At 38.3% G+C, this 23,678-nt stretch overlaps 2 protein-coding genes across 2 annotated transcripts in view; both read left to right on the top strand.

The window, feature by feature from the left end:
* ITGA1 (integrin subunit alpha 1) overlaps nt 1-23,678 on the top strand; it is a 167,636-nt gene that overhangs the window by 11,828 nt on the left and 132,130 nt on the right. The window lies entirely within an intron of this gene.
* On the top strand, nt 149-2,874 carry PELO (pelota mRNA surveillance and ribosome rescue factor). The gene is made up of 2 exons (XM_019013335.4): nt 149-1,379; nt 1,668-2,874. Exons 1-2 carry the CDS (start codon nt 654-656, stop codon nt 2,097-2,099), a joined length of 1,158 nt encoding a protein of 385 aa, XP_018868880.1. The 5' UTR covers nt 149-653; the 3' UTR covers nt 2,100-2,874.

The raw sequence follows: 23,678 nt of genomic DNA, 5'->3' as shown, positions 1-23,678 counted from the left end.
GTTGGGGCCAAATCTGCACTTCCGAGAGCTACTTTTACTGCTAAGCTTTGAAATTGGATTTACCCAGAGGGAAGCGTTGCAGTGGCAACCGCAGGCAGGTAAAACTAATATTTGCACTCACACACTCCCCGGATTCTTCACAGACAGGGATGGAAGAGAAAACTTAGGAAGTTGAAGTTTGGCATTAAAATAAAGGACTCGCCACCACTCTGTGCACCTTCTTGAGGGAGTTTATTCGTCCGGAGCGCCTCACAGCTTAGTGCGCCTGCGCACGCGCGAACTGCGGCCCCGCCTCTCCTTTGGGGACGGGAGACGTGCGTCGGGTCGCGGAACGCGGGCTGCGCATGCGCCTTCCTTTCGTCAGCCCGCTGCTGCGTGCTGCCAGCGGGAACTGTAGACGGGGAGATTTTCGCTGCCGTGTTCCCCGAGCCTGTTAGACGCAGCGCCCCGGAATACTGAGAGAGGAAAGGATAGAGGAAGTGCTGCCCTAGGCTGCATGAGTCGAAGCAAGCGTGTTTCCTTCCCGCCAGGCAAGTGCCCTTAGAAACCGGGCTCCGCCCCCTTCCTGGCCTGCATTCCCATCCCCTCTCCCTGGGCGGAGGTGAAGACCTCCTTGGTTCCTCTGGTTCTGTCAGTGAGCCCCTTCCTTGGCCATGAAGCTCGTGAGGAAGAACATCGAGAAGGACAATGCGGGCCAGGTGACCCTGGTCCCCGAGGAGCCTGAGGACATGTGGCACACTTACAACCTCGTGCAGGTGGGCGACAGCCTGCGCGCCTCCACCATCCGCAAGGTACAGACAGAGTCCTCCACGGGCAGCGTGGGCAGCAACCGGGTCCGCACTACCCTCACTCTCTGCGTGGAGGCCATCGACTTCGACTCTCAAGCCTGCCAGCTGCGGGTTAAGGGGACCAACATCCAAGAGAATGAGTATGTCAAGATGGGGGCTTACCACACCATCGAGCTGGAGCCCAACCGCCAGTTCACCCTGGCCAAGAAGCAGTGGGATAGTGTGGTACTGGAGCGCATCGAGCAGGCCTGTGACCCAGCCTGGAGCGCTGATGTGGCGGCTGTGGTCATGCAGGAAGGCCTCGCCCATATCTGCTTAGTCACTCCCAGCATGACCCTCACTCGGGCCAAGGTGGAGGTGAACATCCCTAGGAAAAGGAAAGGCAATTGCTCTCAGCATGACCGGGCCTTGGAGCGGTTCTATGAACAGGTGGTCCAGGCTATCCAGCGCCACATACACTTTGATGTTGTAAAGTGCATCCTGGTGGCCAGCCCAGGATTTGTGAGGGAGCAGTTCTGCGACTACATGTTTCAACAAGCAGTGAAGACCGACAACAAACTGCTCCTGGAAAACCGGTCCAAATTTCTTCAGGTAAAACAATCTTACCCAGGGATAGTTAAGAATGGGCAGAGGGATTAGTATAAACTACTCCTAAAGTTTTAGAACTGGGAAAAATAAGAAGAGAAAGTCTTTACTTAGCTGGGATTTTCATGAGATAATGAAATAAAAAGAGAATGTTAAATGTCTAGCAAATTTATGGAGTAAACTTTGCTGAAACATATGAAGCCTTACTAGCGCTTTTGGCTTTAAGCCTTTGTGGGCTGATTAATGGGTGTTCTAGGAGATTATTTTGCCTAACTTTTGTAATTGTGATTCTAGGTACATGCCTCCTCGGGACACAAGTACTCCCTGAAAGAGGCCCTTTGCGACCCTACTGTGGCTAGCCGCCTTTCAGACACTAAAGCTGCTGGGGAAGTCAAAGCCTTGGATGACTTCTATAAAATGTTACAACATGAACCGGATCGAGCTTTCTATGGACTCAAGCAGGTGGAGAAGGCCAATGAAGCCATGGCAATTGACACATTGCTCATCAGCGATGAGCTCTTCAGGCATCAGGATGTAGCCACACGGAGCCGGTATGTGAGGCTGGTGGACAGTGTGAAAGAGAATGCAGGCACCGTTAGGATATTCTCTAGTCTTCACGTTTCTGGGGAACAGCTCAGCCAGTTGACTGGGGTAGCTGCCATTCTCCGCTTCCCTGTTCCCGAACTTTCTGACCAAGAGGATGATTCCAGTTCTGAAGAGGATTAATGATTGAAGCTTAAAATTGAGACAAACTTGTGTTTCCTAAACTGTTACAGTACATTTCTCAGCATCCTTGTGACAGAAAGCTGCAAGAATGGCACTTTTTGATTCATACAGGGATTTCTTATGTCTTTGGCTACACTAGATATTTTGTGATTGGCAAGACATGTATTTAAACAATAAACTAAAAGGAAATAATCTCCACGTACTACCATCTTGATTAAATTGTGTAATTTTTTATAGGAATTATGAGTTATCTGTATGTAGTACTTGGAAACAGAAAATGTGTGTAATGACGATGCCTGTACAGTATATTGTTTGGGATAGATTGCAAAATTTCACACTGCATGCTTTGAAACAGTTTTCCTTAGAAAAAGCTTTTGCTATCTTATCCGGTTTACATTATTTCTTTATTTTAATTCTGCATTGTGTTCTTGCATTGCATTTAATGATCCCTTTTCTCCCCACCTCCACACACTACATTTTTTTTAGATTTAAATAGTTTTACTATTTTAAATGATTGCCGTACAATTAGTAGACTTGAAGACAAGTTTTAAATATTTTTCTTCAAAGGCTTGTTAAACCAATCATGTTAAAAGGAAATTCTTGGTTTTGGTTTGTTGTTGTTAGCATTAGTCATATTTGATTTAGAGGGTAACTTAATCAGTTATTTTTAGCTTTTTAGAGCTTTGATCTGCTAGAGATTGTCAAAATAATCTCCTTGAGCATCTTTATTTTTAAAATGAGATTAAAGTATGTGATTTGCTTGTTATGTGGCTAATTAGTGGCAAAGCTGGAAGTCATTCCCAGTCTGGACTTTAGTTCTTTGCGCCAAAACATGCTATATTATTTTTTTATTTTTTTGCTTGTCAAAGTTATACTTAATTCTGTTTTATGTTTGTATGTGGCATTAATTTGGGTTTGCACATTTTTATTGGACTATTTTAGTTGTGAAGAAGCCTGTTCTAAAGTTTAAGTCACATGACTAGTATGTGGCAGTTGACTTAAACTCCAATACTCTTTACTATCATTGACTTAAACTCTGATACTCTTTACTATAATTATGGAATTGTGCAAATACCTCCGAGTTTAAAATATTATTTTTATTATTTTTGGTGCACATTCCTAAAAGTTAAGGAAGGAGCCTCAGTAATGGAATTGCTTCTTGACCTTTTGCAAACCTCAATTTAGCAAAATAATTAGGAACGATCTAATAGTGATGATTCAGTTTTTAACTGCTGGATCAGCGACGCCTATTTCAAGTAGTGATACTAACTAAACTTTCGCCTGTCTTTCCTGTGTCTGTGGGCCTTACTCCTGGTGTGACAGACTTGGGGATTTCTTGTAAACTTCCTAACTAGTCTGAACCTTTTTATTTCTTATTGGGAACTGACACTTCCCTATACTTTAAAACTCACATATTTATATTTTTATACATCTATCTCCTAATTCAAAAGTAATTGAGATTGTCATTTCATTATAATTCCGTATCTTTAAATTACTATTCAAATATGTTACTAAATAATTTAATAAGAATATAGAAATGAAGCCACTGAGATCCTTAAAGTTGAAACCTGATTGATAATTATATTTTCAGTAAGGATTTGGAAATTTTTGGACATTTTTACTCTCATAATCTATGCAGTACTGAAATGAGGTCTAATAAATATAACCAATACATGTTAGGCCATAGGTTCTTAAATTTAGCTACCTGTTCACCTCAACTTGAGAGCTCTTAAAACCCTCAGTGTCCAGGTTTCAGCCCAGACTAGTTAAATAACGTTTTATCCCTAGAAATGTTTTTTTTAAAGCTACCCAGATGATTCCAATAGGCGTCAAGGCTAATAGCCACTGATTCAGGCCTTGCTATTCAAAAGTATGGTCCGTAAACCAGCAGCATCCCTGAGAGCTTGTTGGAAACTAGAATTCAGGGATCTTTTGTAGACCTACTGAGACAGGCGCTACCTGTACCAACATCTCTAGATGATTCCTGTGCATAATAAAATCTGATAAACAAAGGCAATAGGTTGTTCTTCCTGTGCTAGTAAATCTCTGGCAGGGGTCCCCAGTCAGGAAAAAGATTTGAGTATTAAGGTCTTTAAAAAAAGTTAACTGGCCATACTCAACTATCTATAAAACCTCTATAAATTTCTGTTTTTATGTCTATGAATTATTAAATAAAATGTAACTCATTTTTAAGAAATTACATTTTTTGTTATCAAGAATACAATTCTTACTAGATCATAGGTGAAAATGTCAATAATGATAGGAGCAAATTAAAAATTCAGATAATTATTTTTGACTTTTCTAGAAGACATAATTGTCTCTCGAAAGCATATACAGTAGTCTAATTCCAACTGCTACTCATTAAGTATTGGATATGTGATAAAAACTCTTATCGATAACTCCCATGTACCTTCTCTAATGTACTGTAAATTTCCATTTCCTATCATGTGCTTGCAAACAAAGATTTCCTATGCCACTAAACTCAAGTGAGAAGCTTGCACATTATTTCATTTTGCTATAGCTACGATACATATCAAATGACAGCTACTCCTGGTCCCCCATTTGTATGTTAAATTCCTTGTTAATTTTATGACAAGATTGTTGATCTTGGATTTCACTTTCATTACCCTCTTAGAAACAAATTGGATTTTTCTGCTCCCAGATGCCACTAGAGTAGCTTTATAAAGCTCATTTTTCTTATCTTTACTTAGTTTCTGTCTCTAACTTTAGTTTCCTTTTTCAGTTTCCCTGACTAATTCTCTTAACCTCCAATTATCTTTAACAGAAGTTACTAATTCTGCAATTCATATATTCTGGAACTGGAATTATCTTTGTTCCTAAGCAACCAAGTATACATATGAAACGGTCTGTACATTAATGCCTCATAATAGCAGCTCTTATTTGGGAAAGGGTTATAGTACATTTAAACTATGTGGTTTTCCAAGCAAGTTAAGACTGGCTATTTGTGTTTAGTGTCAGAATATGTTGAATTAGAAGTTGAAGAGTTTCTAAAGTGACTCTAAGGGCTTGAGGAGAGATGAACCCTTTTGCTTAGAGCCAGAACTTAGATATGGGGTGTAAATATTTATATTACACTAATCATTAAGAGTAATATATTTAATTTTATCCATTTTTTTAGTGCCTTTTTTGAACCAGTCATTGGGCTAGATGTGGGGAGGACAAACATGTAAGCAAATCACTGTTAGAAGTAACTTGTACAAAGTGTTTAAAAGGACACAGTGGTGAAAGGGGTGACTGTTAGGAGAAACTTTATACAGCAAGGACCAGTAAGTTTACCTAAAATGGGAAGAAGAAATACGGAGAAATTAAGTGGGAAGATGGGGAGGGGAAGTGTGCTAATCACCTAAGAACCTCCGTGCTACAAGAAGGCGTTTGGGTTTGACCATTAGGAGAAACAATTACAAAGTTTAAGCAGCATGCTAAACTGCATTTCACAAATATCACTTTGGCAGCATCAAGGATCGATTGGGGGAGGCAAGACTGGGGGCAGGAAGACTGGTTAAAAAAATGCATATTAGGAAGATACGAGAGAAAAATGATAATGGCCTTATCAAAGGCAGCAATAATGTTCCTTGCAATAGGAATGAACAGAAGTCAACAGGAAATATTAAGAGATGGGATCAAAAGGACATGACTGCAGATTGCTGTTTAGAGTTATGGAAAAAAGTAGAATCCAAAGGTAAATCTCAGATTTCTTGAGTGGTGGGAGAGATGATGACACAAAATGTAACTTTAAAAATGGTAATTAAAAAAAATGTTTTATGCAGTGGTGGTTAAATTTACTAAAAGATTTTTTCAGGATTCCTATAGTGCAGGAATTAGCAAGCTATATCTCATTCAGGCCAACCAGTTACTGCTAGCGGACCCCATAGCCTTGTGCTCCCCATCTTAACATTTGTCTGGTGAGACAAATCAGAGATACACTTCCCCTTTTATTCCGTGAAGAACCACAAGAGTCTGAACTGTGGCATCAATTTTGCAGTTGGATTTACATCTTTCTTAATGATTTGAAAATAATTTGTTTCAAAAATTGATTTTGACCAGCACACAATTTTGCTGGTATATCATGTTTAAGTAAATGAATTCTCCAGCAGTGAAGCACAACTAAAGTGAAGAGCTGAAGAGCAACTTAAGAAAGAACTATTAATTCCAATAAAGTTGGTAAAATGCTCAGTAAAATAATTTTCTTCCAATGGATGTCAGCATATTTAAACTTTGTGGTGTGATTCAGTTTATATACTCTAAGAGATTCAGTATTTTAGAAAAGTGCTCTTCAAGATTTTCCTAATGTATTATATGTATCTCTCATGAATTGAATTGATTTAGAAATTTAGTGTAAAAGTGTTATACACAGCCAACATGATTTATAAAGGATCTAGGATGCAATTATAATATTTTTGTGAATCAATTATGCCTTTTTAGGAAAAGATTTAGAAGTTAAAAATGCAGCTAATGAAGCTGTTAGAAAATAAAACCTGTATTAGTAGTCTTGGATTTAACAAAGAGAACAATCAGGAGTTGCTAAATATGGTCATCAAGTAGTAAACTTCACTTAGAAATAAAAAAATTGACCAAGTTCAGTAAAGAGATATTTATTTAGGTTAAAAATACCATTCAAAAACATTGGGAGAAGGTATTTATTAATGGAGATACCTTCTTCAGTGGAGATGATAAAGTCTCATTCATTGTTTTTCTTTATATAGTAAGAATTAGTCCTTTTTAGGAAGTGTGTGATATATATCACCATCTGTATTCTCATCCACATGTTACACTATTATTTCTAAATTTCCAAGAATAATCTGTAAAATAACTATTTTGCAGTATTTAATATCTCTATTTTCAGTAACATGTTATTGTGTTGAGATAAATAACACTGATTAATAAATTGGAATATTATGAATGTTTTAATTTAAATTGAGAAACGAATAAGTTTCTGTAAGGACAAACACCTTTGTGTGTAGTATTATAGTTGCATACAAATTTGAGGCTACAGTGTTTGCTTTTTACAATGAATATTTTAACTCTATAATAATTGACATTGATATGGGAAGGTCTTACATTTTCAGATTTCAGTGCTAAGGATGATAACATTTATGATAAATTGTGGAGACTTGGATATCAGTCTTCTTTTAAATTTCCTTTCTTTATTTCCTAAAATTGCCTACATTAAAACCCCATTCTTTAGAATGTTAGTTCAATGGAAGTGCCTGTTTTCTATAATGTCAGAGATTTAAGGAATTTAAAGCTTATTTCTATTTGGGTGCCACATTTGTTTTCAAAAAACCCAATACTGAGGCAAGAGCAGTGTTTGCCAAGTAGCAAATACAAGAGCAAAATGTTTTGGCAGTCATATTGCCTGGCTTTGCCCAGGGTTGGTACCACTGTCCCCACTCCAGGAATGGACAACCTGTTATAACAAAAGTAACTGTGTGCTTATTAAGTGTCAGGTCTTATGGTAAGTGCTTTAAAATGCATTAGTCTTTCAAGAACCCAGTTAGAAGGGTTTTGTCATTACTATTTTCTGATGCAAAAAAAATGAAATTAAAGAAGATTAAATAATTTATCCAAAATAACAGTTAGTGGGTGTGATGAGGTGCTCCCTCAGCTATCACCCTAAAAAAATCTAAGAATGGCAGTTCTTCTCAGCTTTCAGTTTGGAGTAAGCAAACATGTATCTAAAAATAAAAATAAATTATTTGATGACACTAAATTTTATATAATCAGCCAAAGTTTATGCAATCATTTTTAATGTTTTTATTCTATTATTTTGTCATCTCATGAAAAATCAGGAACTCAATTCTGTGGTCCTCTAATCTACCTGGATCATAGTGGAGAATTAGAAAGCAGAGAAAATGTGGCAAATCTATGTATTAAAGCAATCCCCTCAAGCATTATCCAGCATTCATTTATTGTTATTTCACACCTAGTTTCAGCAAGCTTTTTTTGTTGCTTAATTTTAAACCTACAATTAAGTCATGCACTATTACAATAAACTTTTTTTTAATGACTCACCTTAAGTAGCTAGAACTATGCTACCCCTGGGTATGCAAGGATGAATTAAGACAGTTTTCCCTGCCTTTAATCTAGAAATTAGATATCAGCAGGAGATGACCACAAGTGGCCAAGTTGACAGAATTGACAGCAGTTAAAAGTGACAGCTGATAGTGGGAGTGGATTCTGAAACACTGTCAAAAGAAAAAAAGCCTAGAGTATTATAGAGTATTTCACTGGGGCTTGAGGATGTTACTGAGGACAATACCAGTACCTGGTATTCACACTGAGGAAAAGATTAAATTACATTCAGTGTATTCTGTTAAAGAAGTCAAATAAATGTAATGTCTTTCAATGATTTTCATCCAAAAATAGTGGTACTTTAAAAAATCTTTAGCTGTCATACGTAGAATGACTGTTCCAGATAACCAGAGTTTTACTATGCCTTAATAGTCTCAGTAATAAAACTCAAATAATTGTTGAAGGATGAATTTTTGTTAAGGAAAAAAATCCCAATGGATTTTAGTTGTACAATTTATTCAGAGATAGGAGGTCCTTCTGAGTTCAAGTCTACGTTCCAGAAGTTTTATGTCTGGAATTTTTCATCAAGTCCTAGTGTAAACATTGACTAGAACTTTTTGTTTGACACCATTGTGAAAAATTGCTCTGTGGATAGAAAACATTTTAATCTTGTGTTTCAGCTCATTTGATCTGATGACCATAATTTATAGTTTATTTTTCCTCCCCAAGTGTGTTGTTGACTATGGTATAATTCTTCTTTTCTTTTTCTTTCTTTCTTTCTTTGTTTTTTTTTTTGTTTGTTTGTTTGATGAGTTTGAAGAGGAAGCTTAAAATACATTTCAGTACATGGCTCTGAATCACTTAAAATCATAAGAGGTTAAAGCTGTAAGGAACTTTATACATCTTCGGACCTAGTTCCTTCATGTTACAGATTTAAGCCAGCCCAGAGAGGGTTGGTAACTTGCTCAAACACAATAGGAGTTTTTCACAGGGTCCACATTCCTGTTTGATATATCCGATTCCAATGTCACCTATTTTTTGTCACCTATTCATATTGAGTCATTTGGGGTAGAGGAACAAGGAACAATGCAGGATTCAAAAATGCCTTAAACCCTCCTTATTTATCAAATTATCATCTTGTGGCAAGGCAGTTTTTCTCTGAGCAGCATTGCTGTGACTCAAACTCAGTTTTGAAGTCTTGTTCATTCCTTGGAGGAGTATTTATATTTCCCTATAGGGAACTCTTCCTGCCTTTCTTCTTCTGAGAACCATTTCATTTTTCTGAAAATCATGTACTAAGTACCTACTATGTGACAGGGACTCTAATAGCCCCCAGTGATCAGAAGTAAAGAAAGATCACAGTCTCTTCCTTGCAAAAAAACACAGTCTACAATGGGGAACGAATGGTAAAGCAGTAGTAATAGCAGTGCAATCTGGCACAGGAACATGGGAGCTCAGAGGGCTAACTCAGCCTGGCTTTAGTGAGGAGGTATTCCCAGAGTTTAAACTGGCAAGTTCCAGAAGCCCACACTGATCTTCCATTAGTTTCTAGAGAGATCAGGTGAAGGGACCTGAGAGCATTCCTCTTTTAAGGCCTCTCAACTTTACTTTTTTTTTTTTTTTTTTTTTTTTGGAGACAAGAGTCTTGCTCTATACCCCAGGCTGGAGTGCAGTGGCCTGATCTTGGCTCACTGCCCCTCTGCCTCCTGGGTTCAAGCAATTCTCGTGCCTCACCCTCCCCAGTAGCTGGGGATTACAGGTGCGTGCCACCACACCCAGCTAATTGTCATATTTTTAGTAGAGACGGGGTTTCACCATGTTGGCCAGGTTGGTCTCAAACTCCTGACCTCAAGTGATCTGCCCATCTTGTCCTCCCCAAGTGGGATTACAGGCGTGAGTCACTGCACCTGGCCTCAACTTCACTTTGGTAATATTTTTCTTCTACAGAGTGGTCTCTGTAATCCCTGATCTCTCTAAATGTTAAATATTTACTGTGGAGTCAACAAACCTGAGAGGAGACATCATGGAGAAGGAGATTCCATTACCTCCTACCCTCATAAGAAAATGAAAATCAAATACCGACCAGGGACCATGACTGAAAGGACTCTGAAAGATTGTGGAACCTTTGTATAATAGTATCCATGTTTTTGTTGTCTCCTCTGCATTTCTTACATGGCTAAGCACTGACTGGTTAAACCAGAAAAGGAAGCTTAGCTTCTTTCGTTTTTAGGACAGCAAAGATGGGGATGGTGACAGGTGAGTTTGAGACATTCTGTCCCTTTCCATAGCCATTCCTGGAAGAAAGAATGTCCAGGATTAACTGGTTGGTGGCGCAGCCACCTCAGGGAAAGGGAAACTGACCCCTGGGGACTGAAGTCAGGAATAAAGAAGTGACAAGGAGCTAGCTGGGGCCTGGGGAAGGCCCTGGGGCTGGACACTAGAAAGACCCACTGGGGTCTTTTCTATTTTCTTATTCAACATTTTATCTTTCGTTGTAAAACTCAGGAAAACGCCTTTAACAAACAAAAATAACTTCTCTCTTAAGTTGTTCATTTTACTAAATGGCCAACATGGATTGGATATGGTAGAAGGAAAGAACATTTTCTGCAGAAGGGAGAAAAAAACCACAATCTATTTTATGAGGAGGAATGAACTCTGGGAATAGTTCTCTGACCCTTTGTGTGTCAGTGTGTTCTCAGCCTGAACTGGAAGAAAATGGGATAGCATGTGGAATGTGGGAAAGTGCGAAGACTGATGCAAAATTCACTATCTGCCTCATTAAATGCAGTAGTAGATTTTCAAGAGAATGAGTCTGTTATCACCACAGTAAATTTCTCACTCTGGGCCTAACTCCTTATCTAAAACTTAATAGAGCTTAATAAGTGTTCAAATTTTTCCTGTCTTTCTGGGAATCATTTTCACCTTTATCTCTGATCCTGTACTTTCCCTAGGTCAGAGTAAAATATAATGGGAAATGGGCAAGTAGGTAGGAAATGTGGAGAAGGTCAAGGCCTTTTTATAATGGTTCGTTGTAAATTTAAAATTCTTAGATTTGTATTTCATACAGATTCACATATGTTCTTCTGGATGAATTAGAAATTTTAATTGTGAGGATCAATAAAGTAGCGCAACCAGCTTTCACATTTGTATGAAATTTAGGACTTTGCAAAGGATGTTGCACACCAAAAATTACAAAATAATTCAACGATTATTTGCTACAGTTACCAAAGATTATAATATTAACATTTGCAAGAACATTGCATTTGTGAATAACCAAGTATGATACAAGGAAGAAATCATCCATGTCATTCTCAGAGGATATGGTGTAAGAACTGGCCCATGACTCATGAGACCAGGCCCTGCCACTAGGTTGTGTGACTTGAGGAAATAATTTCATCTTTTTGAGAGTTGGTTTCTTCATCTGCAGAATGAGCAAAGAAGGGTGGCTCTTGATTTCATAATCTCTCTTGCAGATATCTGATTCTACTTGGTGCAGTAACAATAATTGCTTGTTATTTTTGCGATCATGTCTTTCCAGTAAAATAAATCTTTAGTGACTCTCAGGTTTAAAAAGAATCTTTTTTGCACCCTATTTTAAAAGCTGCCAGATTTGGGGTTTGGCTGACTACTAAGGAGAGCAGCCTGCTACAAGGAGCAAATTCCAGAGCTGAGGGTCATTTATTTGGAATGCTTTGCCAAACACTCCCCTATTTTTAAAGTTGTTGGGGGACTTTAAACTTGAATATAGGGTGGTAGGACAATTGTTTGAACCACTCTGTAAATACCTGCATGAAAATCTTGAGGTTTACAAATATTTTTTAATAGTTTGCCGCATTTCAATGGCATGTCAAGTTGCAGGGTCCTGCCACTTTTCTTCTTGTTATTTTCCTCTTCTATCAACTTTGCTCACTCTCCCAAAGAAATAGACAATGAGAAAAAACAGATCTTAATTTTTACTGGAATGCTCTTTCCATTTGGCTAGAGGTTTCTCAAACCAGGCGGCACCAATCACCTAGGGAGTTTTAAAATCATGGTGATGCCTGAGCCCTACCTCAACTAAATCAGAATATTTGGGAAAGGAGCCCAGACATCTGTACATTTTAAAAGCTCCTCAGGTGCTTCTTATCTGCAGCCAGGTTAAACCAGGAGTGTCATCACTGAGTAGGACTATTAGCTTTAATGTGTCCTGTGACCACAATACCAATCAGCTCTCTGGTTAAGAAAAGAGATGAACATAGACATTCTGAAAAGGCAACTTTATAAAGTTGAGGGGGATGTATTTCTTTAGCTTTAATGCCTCACTGTGGGATTTGTCTATACATTTATGTATTTTTAAATTACTATCATAAATTCACAATTAGTACCAAAACTGATCAATTTGTGAATATTTATTGTTGCCATTTACATGCATATGTGTTGCTAAATACAATGGGAGGGGGCCTACAGAAAGGTAGAGAACCCAGATCCCACCCACTTCTTGAAGCTTATAATCATTTTGGGGTGCAAGAATTGTGTAAAACAAGACACAAAAATCACACATGTTACAGAGATTAAAAGCTAATATCACTGAGAACAGGAAGACATTACAATTGGCTAGAATCACCTCAGGAGATGGTACTTGGATCTGGGCCCCTTTGAATGTTTTTCACTTATCTGGTAGGTAAGGACATTAGCTCTGGACTAGGAAATCTTGGATCTCCCACAGGTGAGCTCTGTGACCTTGAGCAAGTAATGTTACCTTTATGATTCTCAAACTTAGCTTTGTGAGCTTCAATTTGTAAAATGGAAAAAATGATAAAACTGCTCTCATAGAGTTGCAAGGAATAAATGATATGATGTAAGCAAAATACCTGAAAATTCCTAAGAGCTCAATTTAAGTTCATTTTGTTCCTTCTTATCGCTTTTTTTTTTTTTCTTTGCCAAATATACCACTTGGGCAACAGATCAGCCATGGAAATATGATGCAGAAGATCTGCCTCATGCCTGTTCCTAACATAAATCTCTCTCTACCAAAGCTGTCTGTCAGAGATTGTGTTCAAACCAGAACAAGTGGACCCACTCAGTCCAGAGTTACCCTCAACATGAGACAGGCTACCCAGCTGGTGCTCTGTATTTATAATATTTTTATTTCTTTAAATTTGATGAAAGACCCACTTTTGTGAGTTATACACACAAATGAAGAGGAGTACAGAAGAGCACATTTCAATTGTAATGTTCATGCCAGGAATAGTAACCTCTTCAAGGATACCACTGAGTGCACACAGAACGCTGGGAGGTCCTGACTCTGCTTATGGAAACCACACAAACTCATCCCTGAGACTGGTTCTATAGCAGCCATGACCCTCATTAAACTTCCAATCAAGTAAAATTAATATTAGCTATTAGGTTAGATGTTAGGTATTGTCTTTGCCTCCATTTAATCATCTTACTTCCTATGGTACCTGTTAATTATGATTTGAATCTCCTTAACTGCTCAGCCTGGGTGTTTCAGCCATATATAAGTCATAAACAGACTACAATTATCTTACTATTTCTCAGTTACTTGCAAACAACAGGAACCAAGTCTGATAATACAAGAAATGTAGAAATTTTCTGGAAGAAGGCAAAGAGGCTCAGATAGGAGCAAAGAGGGGAGGCACAGTCAGAACCCTGCTATAGAAATCACCTGTGTAAGGCAATGCAGCTGATGGAATAGCCACCCCCAGACAACCATCACCAATACACTGGGGCTTCTGAGAGACTCAACCAGAGCTTCTGAGAATAATCTCTGAGTGTGAAAGTCAGATTGGCTATTGAAAGGTCACATGCCCACATTCTATGAACCAGGAGCAGGATAACGGACTATTCTATATGCCTACATCTCCTCGTCTCATTCACATCTCCTATGTACCTTCCCCAACCAGGAGGAATTTGTGGATTCTAGGTAGCCAAAACAAAAGAAAATATTCACTAACAATTTTAAAGAAGTTGAAGTAAGAGAACTAACATTTACCAAATACCTTGCAAAGCCAGCCATTGCATTGGTATTAGGGGAACTGGTACACTGTGCTGTTATTAGTACCTTGCAGTCAGACTGGCATTGTTCAAATCCCAGCTCAGCCACTTGCTGGAAGAAACAATGGTCATGCTGAGCCTGGACTGGCAGGACTCCAGATCCTGATGACATATCACTGTTTTATGTAGCCCTGTAGGACTGATTTCACTTTTTTAGTCTCAGGATTTAATTCACAATGAGTTGTTTTTTGGTTTGTTTGTTTGGTTTTGAGACAGAGTCTCGCTCTGTCACGTAGGCTGGAGTGCAGTGGCGCGATCTCAGCTCACTGCAACCTCAGCATCCTGGGTTCCAGCGATTCTTGTTCCTTAGCCTCCCAAGTGGCTGGGACCACAGGCATGCAACACCTCACCCAGCTAATTTTTGTATAGGCGGGTTTTCGCCATGTTGACCAGGCTGGTCTCAAACTTCTAACCTCAGGTGATCTGCCTACCCCGGGCTCCCAAAGTGCTGGGATTACAGGTGTGAGCACTGTGCGAGGCCACAATGAGTTTTTAACACTTACTGTTCCTCATCAGAGATGCCAATTTGTTAGGAAAACAAAGTGCATCCCTTTCAGGCTTCATATCTGCTTGGAAAAAAGCACAATCCTGTAAATTACCTAATCATATAAATTAGTTGAGTAATACAAAATTATTTTTCCTTTTATCTGACTTTTTTCCTGAATAAATTACCTTAAACCTGGCTTCAGTTTGCTCATAAGCTCCTGATATTTGAACAGGTATCTGCCCAACAATCAGAGAGAATTAGTCTTCTGCACCTTCTGAGAGGTATTAAAAAAAAGGGGGGAAAAGAAAAAGAATCAGTCCAATTGGTAGATTTTAAATGGCTCATTTAAATACTACAAGTTTATCAGTCTCTAAATTTTCAGCCTAGGAAAATTTCAACCAGGAATTTGATATTAGTCCTGATGCATCACGGAAGTAGGGAAACTCAGTTTCTACAGACTCAGAGCTTCCTGGGGTTACCTCAGGCCACTTATATCTCTTATCTGTGCTTTTCCTTAGCTGACATTTGGTTCTAGAATGAAATGGAAGTCAGGAAAGAGGAAAATGATGATGTACTTCCCCACTCCCAACACACACTTGTCTTTAGCCTAAACATTGTTTTCCAATCCAGCTGTCAAACTTCAAGTATGGAAGAGGAGGAGAAAAATCAGCTAGCAAATATATCCAGATTTCCTGCTGGGCACCAAATGCTAAGCAGGGTAGGCCAAAAACATTTAATTGAAAAAACAAGATCCACCACAGTTTTTACTCTCCTAAAGTAAAATATAAATTTGGAGGTGAGCCAAAGTTAAAAATATAAAAATATAGCCAGTGTTTCTCTCCTACTTTCCTAGGGTTGCTAGGTTTTGGGAGCCTGGGATGGGGGAAAACAGTAGAGGAGACATACTTATTATAAAACATTCAAAATAGTGAATGGGACATACTTATTCTAAAAATTTACTTGCTGTTTATCTGAAATTCAAATGTAACTGAGTATCTAGCAACCCTACATCCTGATATTCAACTTTCCTACTCCCCTGGCCATGACTGGCTTGGGCAGGAGAGATCTTTGCCTGGGTAGATGTTGGGAGGAGCCTGGTGAATGTATTCCTTCCCAGGATTGGTCTTGGCTCTAGTTCTGGAGCCTCTGTTGGAAGAATGGAGAAGGGCTCCATTCCAACAAATGGAATAGGGATCTCCTTCCCTATGTTTGGAAAACACTGGTCTAAGGCTTTCAACAATAGCCTTGACTATAAATGAATGTCTACTTAGCAATCATCTTTTCCAGATGATTCTTATGTCTTAAAATAATGTTACTTCAAGAAGGTGCCTAATTGTAAGACATCCTTACAGTAATAGTAGTTGGGTTGTGATGCAATTTGATAATGTGAGATTCTCTTAGAAAATCAAATTAGTAATAAGTAACTACAACTGAGTTTATAATCTTAATAAATTAAGGTAGCTTAATTTAAAATGTATAACTAAACAAAAACTAAGTCACAAAAACTCCTTGATGACGGGGGTAACATACAACAGGGAGACAGTAGTAAGTAGTGGCTAAGGGGAAAGGCTGTGGAATTACACCACCTGAGTCTAATATCTAACACTGATTATTGAGGTGACTTACTGAAGTTTCCTCACCTGCAAACTAAGTTACAACCTATTGTGTTTTTTTAATTGATTGAGATTATTAACACTTTTTATAATGCCTGGTCCAGAGTAAATGCTCCAAACATTTTACCTATTTTATATGCTAAATTTAAACTTGATCTTTTTGGGACTTAATATATATCCATGCACATCGAGCATATTTTAAATTCAGAAAGGAAACCAATATGCCAGCAGAAATAAAACAAATATTCTTGTTTTCAAATAAAGATCATTTCTTTATGAGAAAGATGAAAATTAACGATGTTTTAGAGATAGTTCAATGTTAGCCACTCACAGTCACAGGTTTAAACCATGAAGTTAGTGTTTATTTTTATTAATCTAAAAACAATTGTTCCCAGCCATAGCATGAAGTCTTCATATTGCCCCAACCCACATAAACACACTAGAAATTTTCATTCTTAGGGAGGGATAGGGAGGCTGGGGGCTACTGAATGGAATTTTGTTAGTTAAGAGCTCACTCACAGGCTGAAGGAGTGTGGAATAGGTCCACCATTAGCTATTCTGGCCATACCTATCTTAGAGATTGGGGTCCTGGTTACCAACGAAGGACCATGTGGCCATATCCAGAGGGTTGGAGCAGGTCTCAGGGCCCATTGCCTGGCACACCTCCTCCCAGAATTCCTGAGGTATAACCTTCTCAGGAAGATAGAAGAGCTCTTTTCTAACACTCCGCCATTTCTGGAGAGTAGTGAGTATATTCCCCTCCAGGCCTTTTCACTTTTATTCAGAAACACAGGGAAAATAGTAAAAGTCTGTCTGTATTATGACTGGCTACAGCAGGTGGGGGTTTTCTTTGCAGTAATATTTTCAAGTGGTATCACCTAGCAGCTGGATTCCTTTGCCTTAACAGAATTGGCACCCTAAAAGCAAAAGAGATGGAAGCACTGGGAGTGATAAACTTTGTCAGTTTGGAATCAATTTAGAACAGTTTAAAACCATTCAAACTTGACACATTCAAAAGCTTTCAATGCTATCCACTAAGAAATCATATTTGAGGAATTTTTTTCCATTAAACATTTAGTCTGGCTTAAATCTAGTAAGATGCTAATCTTCTCAAAACTTGTTTTTCTTTCTTTTTGTAAAAGTCAGTTGAGTTTAATATAACAAAAGGGCTGAATACAAGAGGTAGAGAAGGAAGTGTCCCAGGCTTGGTTTCAAGACAACTAGGTCCTGGATTCTACAACCAAGTGATTTTGTGACCTTGAGCATTACTAGCCATTGTGAGCCTCATTTATAAAGGAGGGATAAAGATTAAAATTATGAAATCTTTCTGTAAGTAATTGGCACACAGAATAGATGTTCAATAAATGTTAACTCTGTAGCCTAGGAGTGATCTGGTTACAAGCTTTGTTAAAACTCCTTCTTTAAGGAAATGTAAAAATAAATTGGTACTGTCAAAGCTTTTATGCCCAGGCCATGTAGAGATTATCTTCCTTCCAAAGAAACTAAAGTGGATTGAGAAGACAAATATCATTCCAAGGAAAGGCTGGAAGTCTGCAAAATTATACAATTGTACTTTAGCGCACCAAAGATTAAAAATAATGCAGTCAGAATAACATTTATTTCATCTACCAGAATCTTACCCTATTTCTTGCCTTTGATTAGTTTAAGAATAGGAAACTAAGACAGTACAGACTTATAAAGATATAACGTATTTATAAATATGTATCTTTGCATATGCAAATTATAATATACATATTTTAGAAGTTTGCTTCAGTGAAATTTAGAGCATGAGCAGACAACCTATTTTTGGTGAAGAGTCAGAGATAATAAAGTTTTTAGCTTTTGCTGGCCACACAAGCTCTGTAGTGACTACTTGACTCTATCATTGTATGGCAAAAGCAGGTCTCAGGGCCACAGACAATAGTAAATAATAGGATATGATTGTGTTCCCATAAAACTTTATTTACATAAGCAGGTAGTGGGCAGGATTTGGTCTGTAGGATACAGTTTGTTGAACCCTGGCCTAGAGCATGATATAGAGTATGCTTACAAACTGGGCATAATTAAGATAACTAATCTAGAGGAAAAAGAATGTATATGCTTAGATTAACTCAGCAATTACATAAACACAACTGTAGTACATACATCTATTCTTTTAGCATCAAGGCTTGCTGAGTTGAAGAAAAAATGGTATGGTTCTCTAACGATATTCTGTTGAGTTGTTGGTGTGTAAATCACATTGTAACTGGCCTACATTTCACTATTACTTTTTGAAGTTCTAACATATGCTTATTTGCACATTAGGGTTTACTGTTTTTCTGTGATAGACAAATACTAAAATTTGATTCAGATCCATTACACAAATGGCCAAGACAGGATTTCCTTCTGTTGCACAAGAATATTCTGTGAATTTCCTGGGAAGTATATTCAAGTATCACTTACCTGACAGCATCTGAGCCATTGTGTTATAAGGAATTTCCTGCAGGGATTGAATTAGTTAGGCTTAGCCCTCCCTCAGTGGTTTTGTAACTATTTCCCACATTCACCTTAAACAGTGCCTTTTAGAAGTGGTTTTTGGGTGATTCTTTTTCTCCAGGAAGAGATTACAAATAATGAAATGATTAGACCATTAGAGAATTTAAATCAGTAGAGAATGCTAATTTCTTTTTTTGTCATAGTAACAGAGCAAGCCAACTTAATCAGTGCCCTGACAAAGCATCCAGCACCAACACATACATTAGAAAGGTATCTAATTCCTCACCATTTTGGTATTCTAATTTTATAAATTTTAATTCTATTCCACTTTGAGAATATCTAGGGATCAGAACCTTTATGGAAGACTAATAACTAGGTAAACACTATTACCTAGCTTAAGAGACCCTAAAATGTCAGTGACTTCATACCACAATGGTTTATTTTGCTCATGTATCTCATTCCTGTGTGAGTTAGATGACCCCAATCCCTCCTGTACTATGCCCTTGGGAACACACATCTCTATGGTTACAGTCAAAGGAGAGAGTTGTAGATAGAAAACGGCACACTTCCAAGTCTTTGCTATTGTGAATAGTGCCGCAATAAACACACGTGTGCATGTGTCTTTATAGCAGCATGATTTATAATCCTTTGGGTATATACCCAGTAATGGGATGGCTGGGTCAAATGGTATTTCTAGTTCTAGATCCCTGAGGAATCGCCACACTGACTTCCACAATGGTTGAAGTAGTTTACAGTCCCACCAACAGTGTAAAAGTGTTTCTATTTCTCCACATCCTCTCCAGCACCTGTTGTTTCCTGACTTTTTAATGGTCACCATTCTAACTGGTGTCAGATGGTATCTCATTGTGGTTTTTATTTGCATTTCTCTGATGGCCAGTGATGATGAGCATTTTTTCATGTGTCTTTTGGCTGCATAAATGTCTTCTTTTGAGAAGTGTCTGTTCATATGCTCTGCCCACTTTTTGATGGAGTTGTTTGCTTTTTTCTTGTAAATTTGTTTGAGTTCATTATAGATTCTGGATATTAGCCCTTTGTCAGATGAGTAGATTGCAGATATTTTCTCCCATTCTGTAGGTTGCCTGTTCACTCTGATGGTAGTTTCTTTTGCTGTGCAGAAGTTCTTTAGTTTAATTAGATCCCATTTGTCAATTTTGGCTTTTGTTGCCATTGCTTTTGGTGTTTTAGACATGAAGTCCTTGCCCATGCCTATGTCCTGAATGGTATTGCCTAGGTTTTCTTCTAGGGTTTTTATGGTTTTAGATCTAACATTTAAGTCTTTAATCCATCTTGAATTAATTTTTGTATAGGGTGTAAGGAAGGGATCCGGTTTCAGCTTTCTACATATGGCTAGCCAGTTTTCCCAGCACCATTTATTAAATAGTGAATTGTTTCCCCATTGCTTGTTTTTCTCAGGTTTGTCAAAGATCAGATGGTTAGATATGTGGCATTATTTCTGAGGGCTCTGTTCTGTTCCATTGGTCTATATCTCTGTTTTGGTACCAGTACCATGCTGTTTTGGTTACTGTAGCCTTGTAGTATAATTTGAAGTCAGGTAGCATGATGCCTCCAGCTTTGTTCTTTTGGCTTAGGATTGACTTGGCAATGCGGGCTCTTTTTTGGTTCCATATGAACTTTAATGTGGCACACATACACCATGGAATACTATGCAGTCATAAAAAATGATGAGTTCATGTCCTTTGTAGGGACATGGATGAAGCTGGAAACCATCATTCTCAGCAAACTATTGCAAGGACAAAAAACCAAACACCACATGTTCTCACTCATAGGTGGGAATTGAACAATGAGAACACTTGGACATAGGAAGGGGAACATCACACACCGGGGCCTGTTATGGGGTGGGGGGGAGGGGGGAGGGATAGCATTAGGAGATACACCTAATGCTAAATGACGAGTTAATGGGTGCAGCACACCAACATGGCACATGTATACATATGTAACAAACCTGCACGTTGTGCACATATACCATAAAACTTAAAGTATAATAAAAAAAAAAAAGAAAAAGAAAATGGCACACTTGCTCTTGACTCCCTTGGCCGGAGGTGGAGGTAATACATTGTTAGTTCTGATCCTTGTTCATTGATGAGAACCAGCCCACATGGCTTCTACCTTCTGCTAGGGACTCTGGGACATACAGACAAGCACATAATTATTTGGTGATATTTGGTGAGCCCTAACTGCCGCAGAAAAACTTTTGAAGCATTTAGTTCTCTCCCGAGACCAGAAATCAATCAGGTAAACATGAATAAGAAATTTATAGTATTATCTCAGTTTTTTTTTATTGGCTTTAACAAGAGCATATGCTGGGAGGATATTTGCTATATTCTGCTAGTTTCCCCAATTTAAGGTTGTCTGTTTTGATTAAAACCCCTTAGCCCAGTGGAAAGATGAAACTCTCATCTATTTAGTCCTTAATATCTCTATCACTAAATGGATGGGTTTCATGTACTCTTCAGTATTGATAGCCTACTTTCTAAGTGTGTGTGTGTATGTGCATGTGTTTCTGCCATTACAGTCATTGTAAGAAACAATTATGTATTCTGACAACAACTAGCACAGATTTATCTATTTAATAAATGTTGGTTGATTAATAGATAAAGGCACGTTTATATATACCAGCATATACGAAGACTTGGATTCAGTTAAGTTTGATACCATTCAATAGCATTAAGATTAAGGATGACTGTGACGGCCTTTAGTTTGCATTTTTAGACTGCTTAATTTGGGTCAGTGTTTCTCAAAGTTATCGCCAATGGTCTAAACTGTTAAATCTGTTCCGAAGTCCAGGAACCTATGTCAGTCAAAAAAGTATGTTTTTAGACAGCTCTCCTCACCCCATTCTGTGTGAAGATGGCCCCACTGATATTCATAAAAAAGAAGAATATTCCCTCCCAATGAATGTTGCTATAAGGAAATTTGCTCATGCAGAATTGGTAAATGGAAAAATGATGTCACTATAATACATAAGTCACTATAATTCAGTTTTCCCTAGCACCTTAATGTTTATACTACCAATGCCACCACTTGAATGCCAAATACACTAAGAGTTGGACACAGTAAGCATATACTCATACAGTATTGTAAGGAATTCCCATTCTCCTTGTATTCTTCCTCTTTGCCTAGTTTTGCTGTGTGTGATTTCTTGGAAGGGCTTATATAATTGGCCCCAAACTTAGTTCATTTTGCCCTTGTCCTCACAACTATTCAGCCTTAACATTTTCTTACTTCATTCCACTGTAATCCTTTATTTAGTATAGAATTTATTAGGAATCTAAATGCCTTTAAAATTATGCTAGTATTTTTATTTGAGTTGTTTTGACTTTGTGTTTTAGCTAAAAAGGTGTATGGACTTTGAGTTGACTGCCCCAACTCTGTTTTTATCATAAGCTGTATGATTTTTATGTGTGATTTTGTAGAAAACACAAGATTGCTTTTAGGAATGAATATATCACATTATAATAGAAATATCTGTTTTCTTGCAACTTAAATTGCATATATTTTATGAATGGAAGAATGTCAACAACAAAATTGGCAATGGGACTATTTGAGAATTTGCCATGTGGAGGCCGTTTCCTGACCTTTTATCCTTTATATGCTAGAGTGCTTTAGAGTTCCCAAATGGTGTTCATATGTAGAATTTTATGTCAATCCTTGAACAGTACTACAAGGATCATTATTAACATTTCTACTTGATAGACTTGGAAATCAAGGCTCAGAGGAGACAAATGTTTTGCCTACGGTAGATTGGTGACAACATTCTGGCTATAATTAGTTACTCTATTCAAATAAACATATTTGAGCTTCAATTTTACTTAGGGCACTGGGGATACAAAGATAATTAAAATGAAACTCAGTCCTCATCCAACCAGTTGCCTCTCTTCTTCCTCCCACTGATTCAGGGACACTTCCGTTTGGACTGGGCAGAGCTAGACAATCTCAAACTCATAGAGGCATCTGCATTGCTAGTTTCCTGGAAGAGCTGGAGGCTGAGTATCCGGGCTGCTCTGCATAGGGGATATGGGACACTTAGGTGGCTCCTGGCCAAGTGGCCCAAGCCTGTTGCTGACTGGAAGTCTGTCACTTGGCTCTCCCCCCTCGCCAGTTCGTATTGTAGCCTCTACCCTTGACACTGTCTCACCCAGTGGAAACACAGCTGCAAGAGCTGCAGAAGGCCTGTTACTTCTAATATTTCTGCCTCGTATGATCGGTAATTACACCCCAGGGACACATAATGAAGATGGTTCATCACTGCTTTTTATGTGCTTCATAGTGTGAGATAGTGGACTGGGAACTTGAATCAGAGCAAGAAAATTGTTTTCTGCTCTGGGTTTGGTCACTTAAACTAGCCACAGTATATTAGGCAAAATATTTCAACTGCTTGGGCATCAATGTTCTCATCATTTGAGGACACTGTCTCATTAGATGGTCGAATAGGGACTTTTCCAGCTATAGCCTTCTGAGATTCCTCAAGGACACATCGAGTTTGTATTGCATGGTCAAAAGAGGGCTCCAAGGAACCAGGTCTAACAAGCTTTAAGGTGAGTGAGTTCTCTCAATGGTGCCCCGACTTTCCTGACATCCGTCTGAATCTTAGACAAGCCTCAGAGAGAGATATTCATGGAATGACCAAAATGGTAGCACCAGATCTGTATGAGGTATTTAATCATTTTATTTTATTTTAATTTTTAGACAGAGTTTTGCTCTGTTGCCCAGGCTGGAGTGCAGTGGTACGATCTTGGCTCACTGCAACCTCCGCCTCCCGGGTTCAAGCAATTCTCCTGCCTCAGCCTCCCGAGTAGCTGGGATTATAGGCTTGTGCCACCATGCCCAGCTAATTTTTGTATTTTTTAGTAGAGATGGGGTTTTGCTCTGTTGGCC

Source organism: Gorilla gorilla, chromosome 19 (genome assembly GCF_029281585.2).
Source record: "Gorilla gorilla gorilla isolate KB3781 chromosome 19, NHGRI_mGorGor1-v2.1_pri, whole genome shotgun sequence".
Taxonomy (NCBI): Eukaryota; Metazoa; Chordata; class Mammalia; order Primates; family Hominidae; genus Gorilla; species Gorilla gorilla.
This window is presented reverse-complemented; position numbering and strand designations above follow the sequence as displayed.

Coding starts and splice junctions, on each gene's coding strand:
- PELO (XM_019013335.4), top strand. CDS start 654: ATGAAGCTCGTGAGGAAGAACATCGAGAAGGACAATGCGGGCCAGGTG. Junction 1,380..1,667: donor ACCGGTCCAAATTTCTTCAG/GTAAAACAATCT, acceptor TTGTGATTCTAG/GTACATGCCTCCTCGGGACA.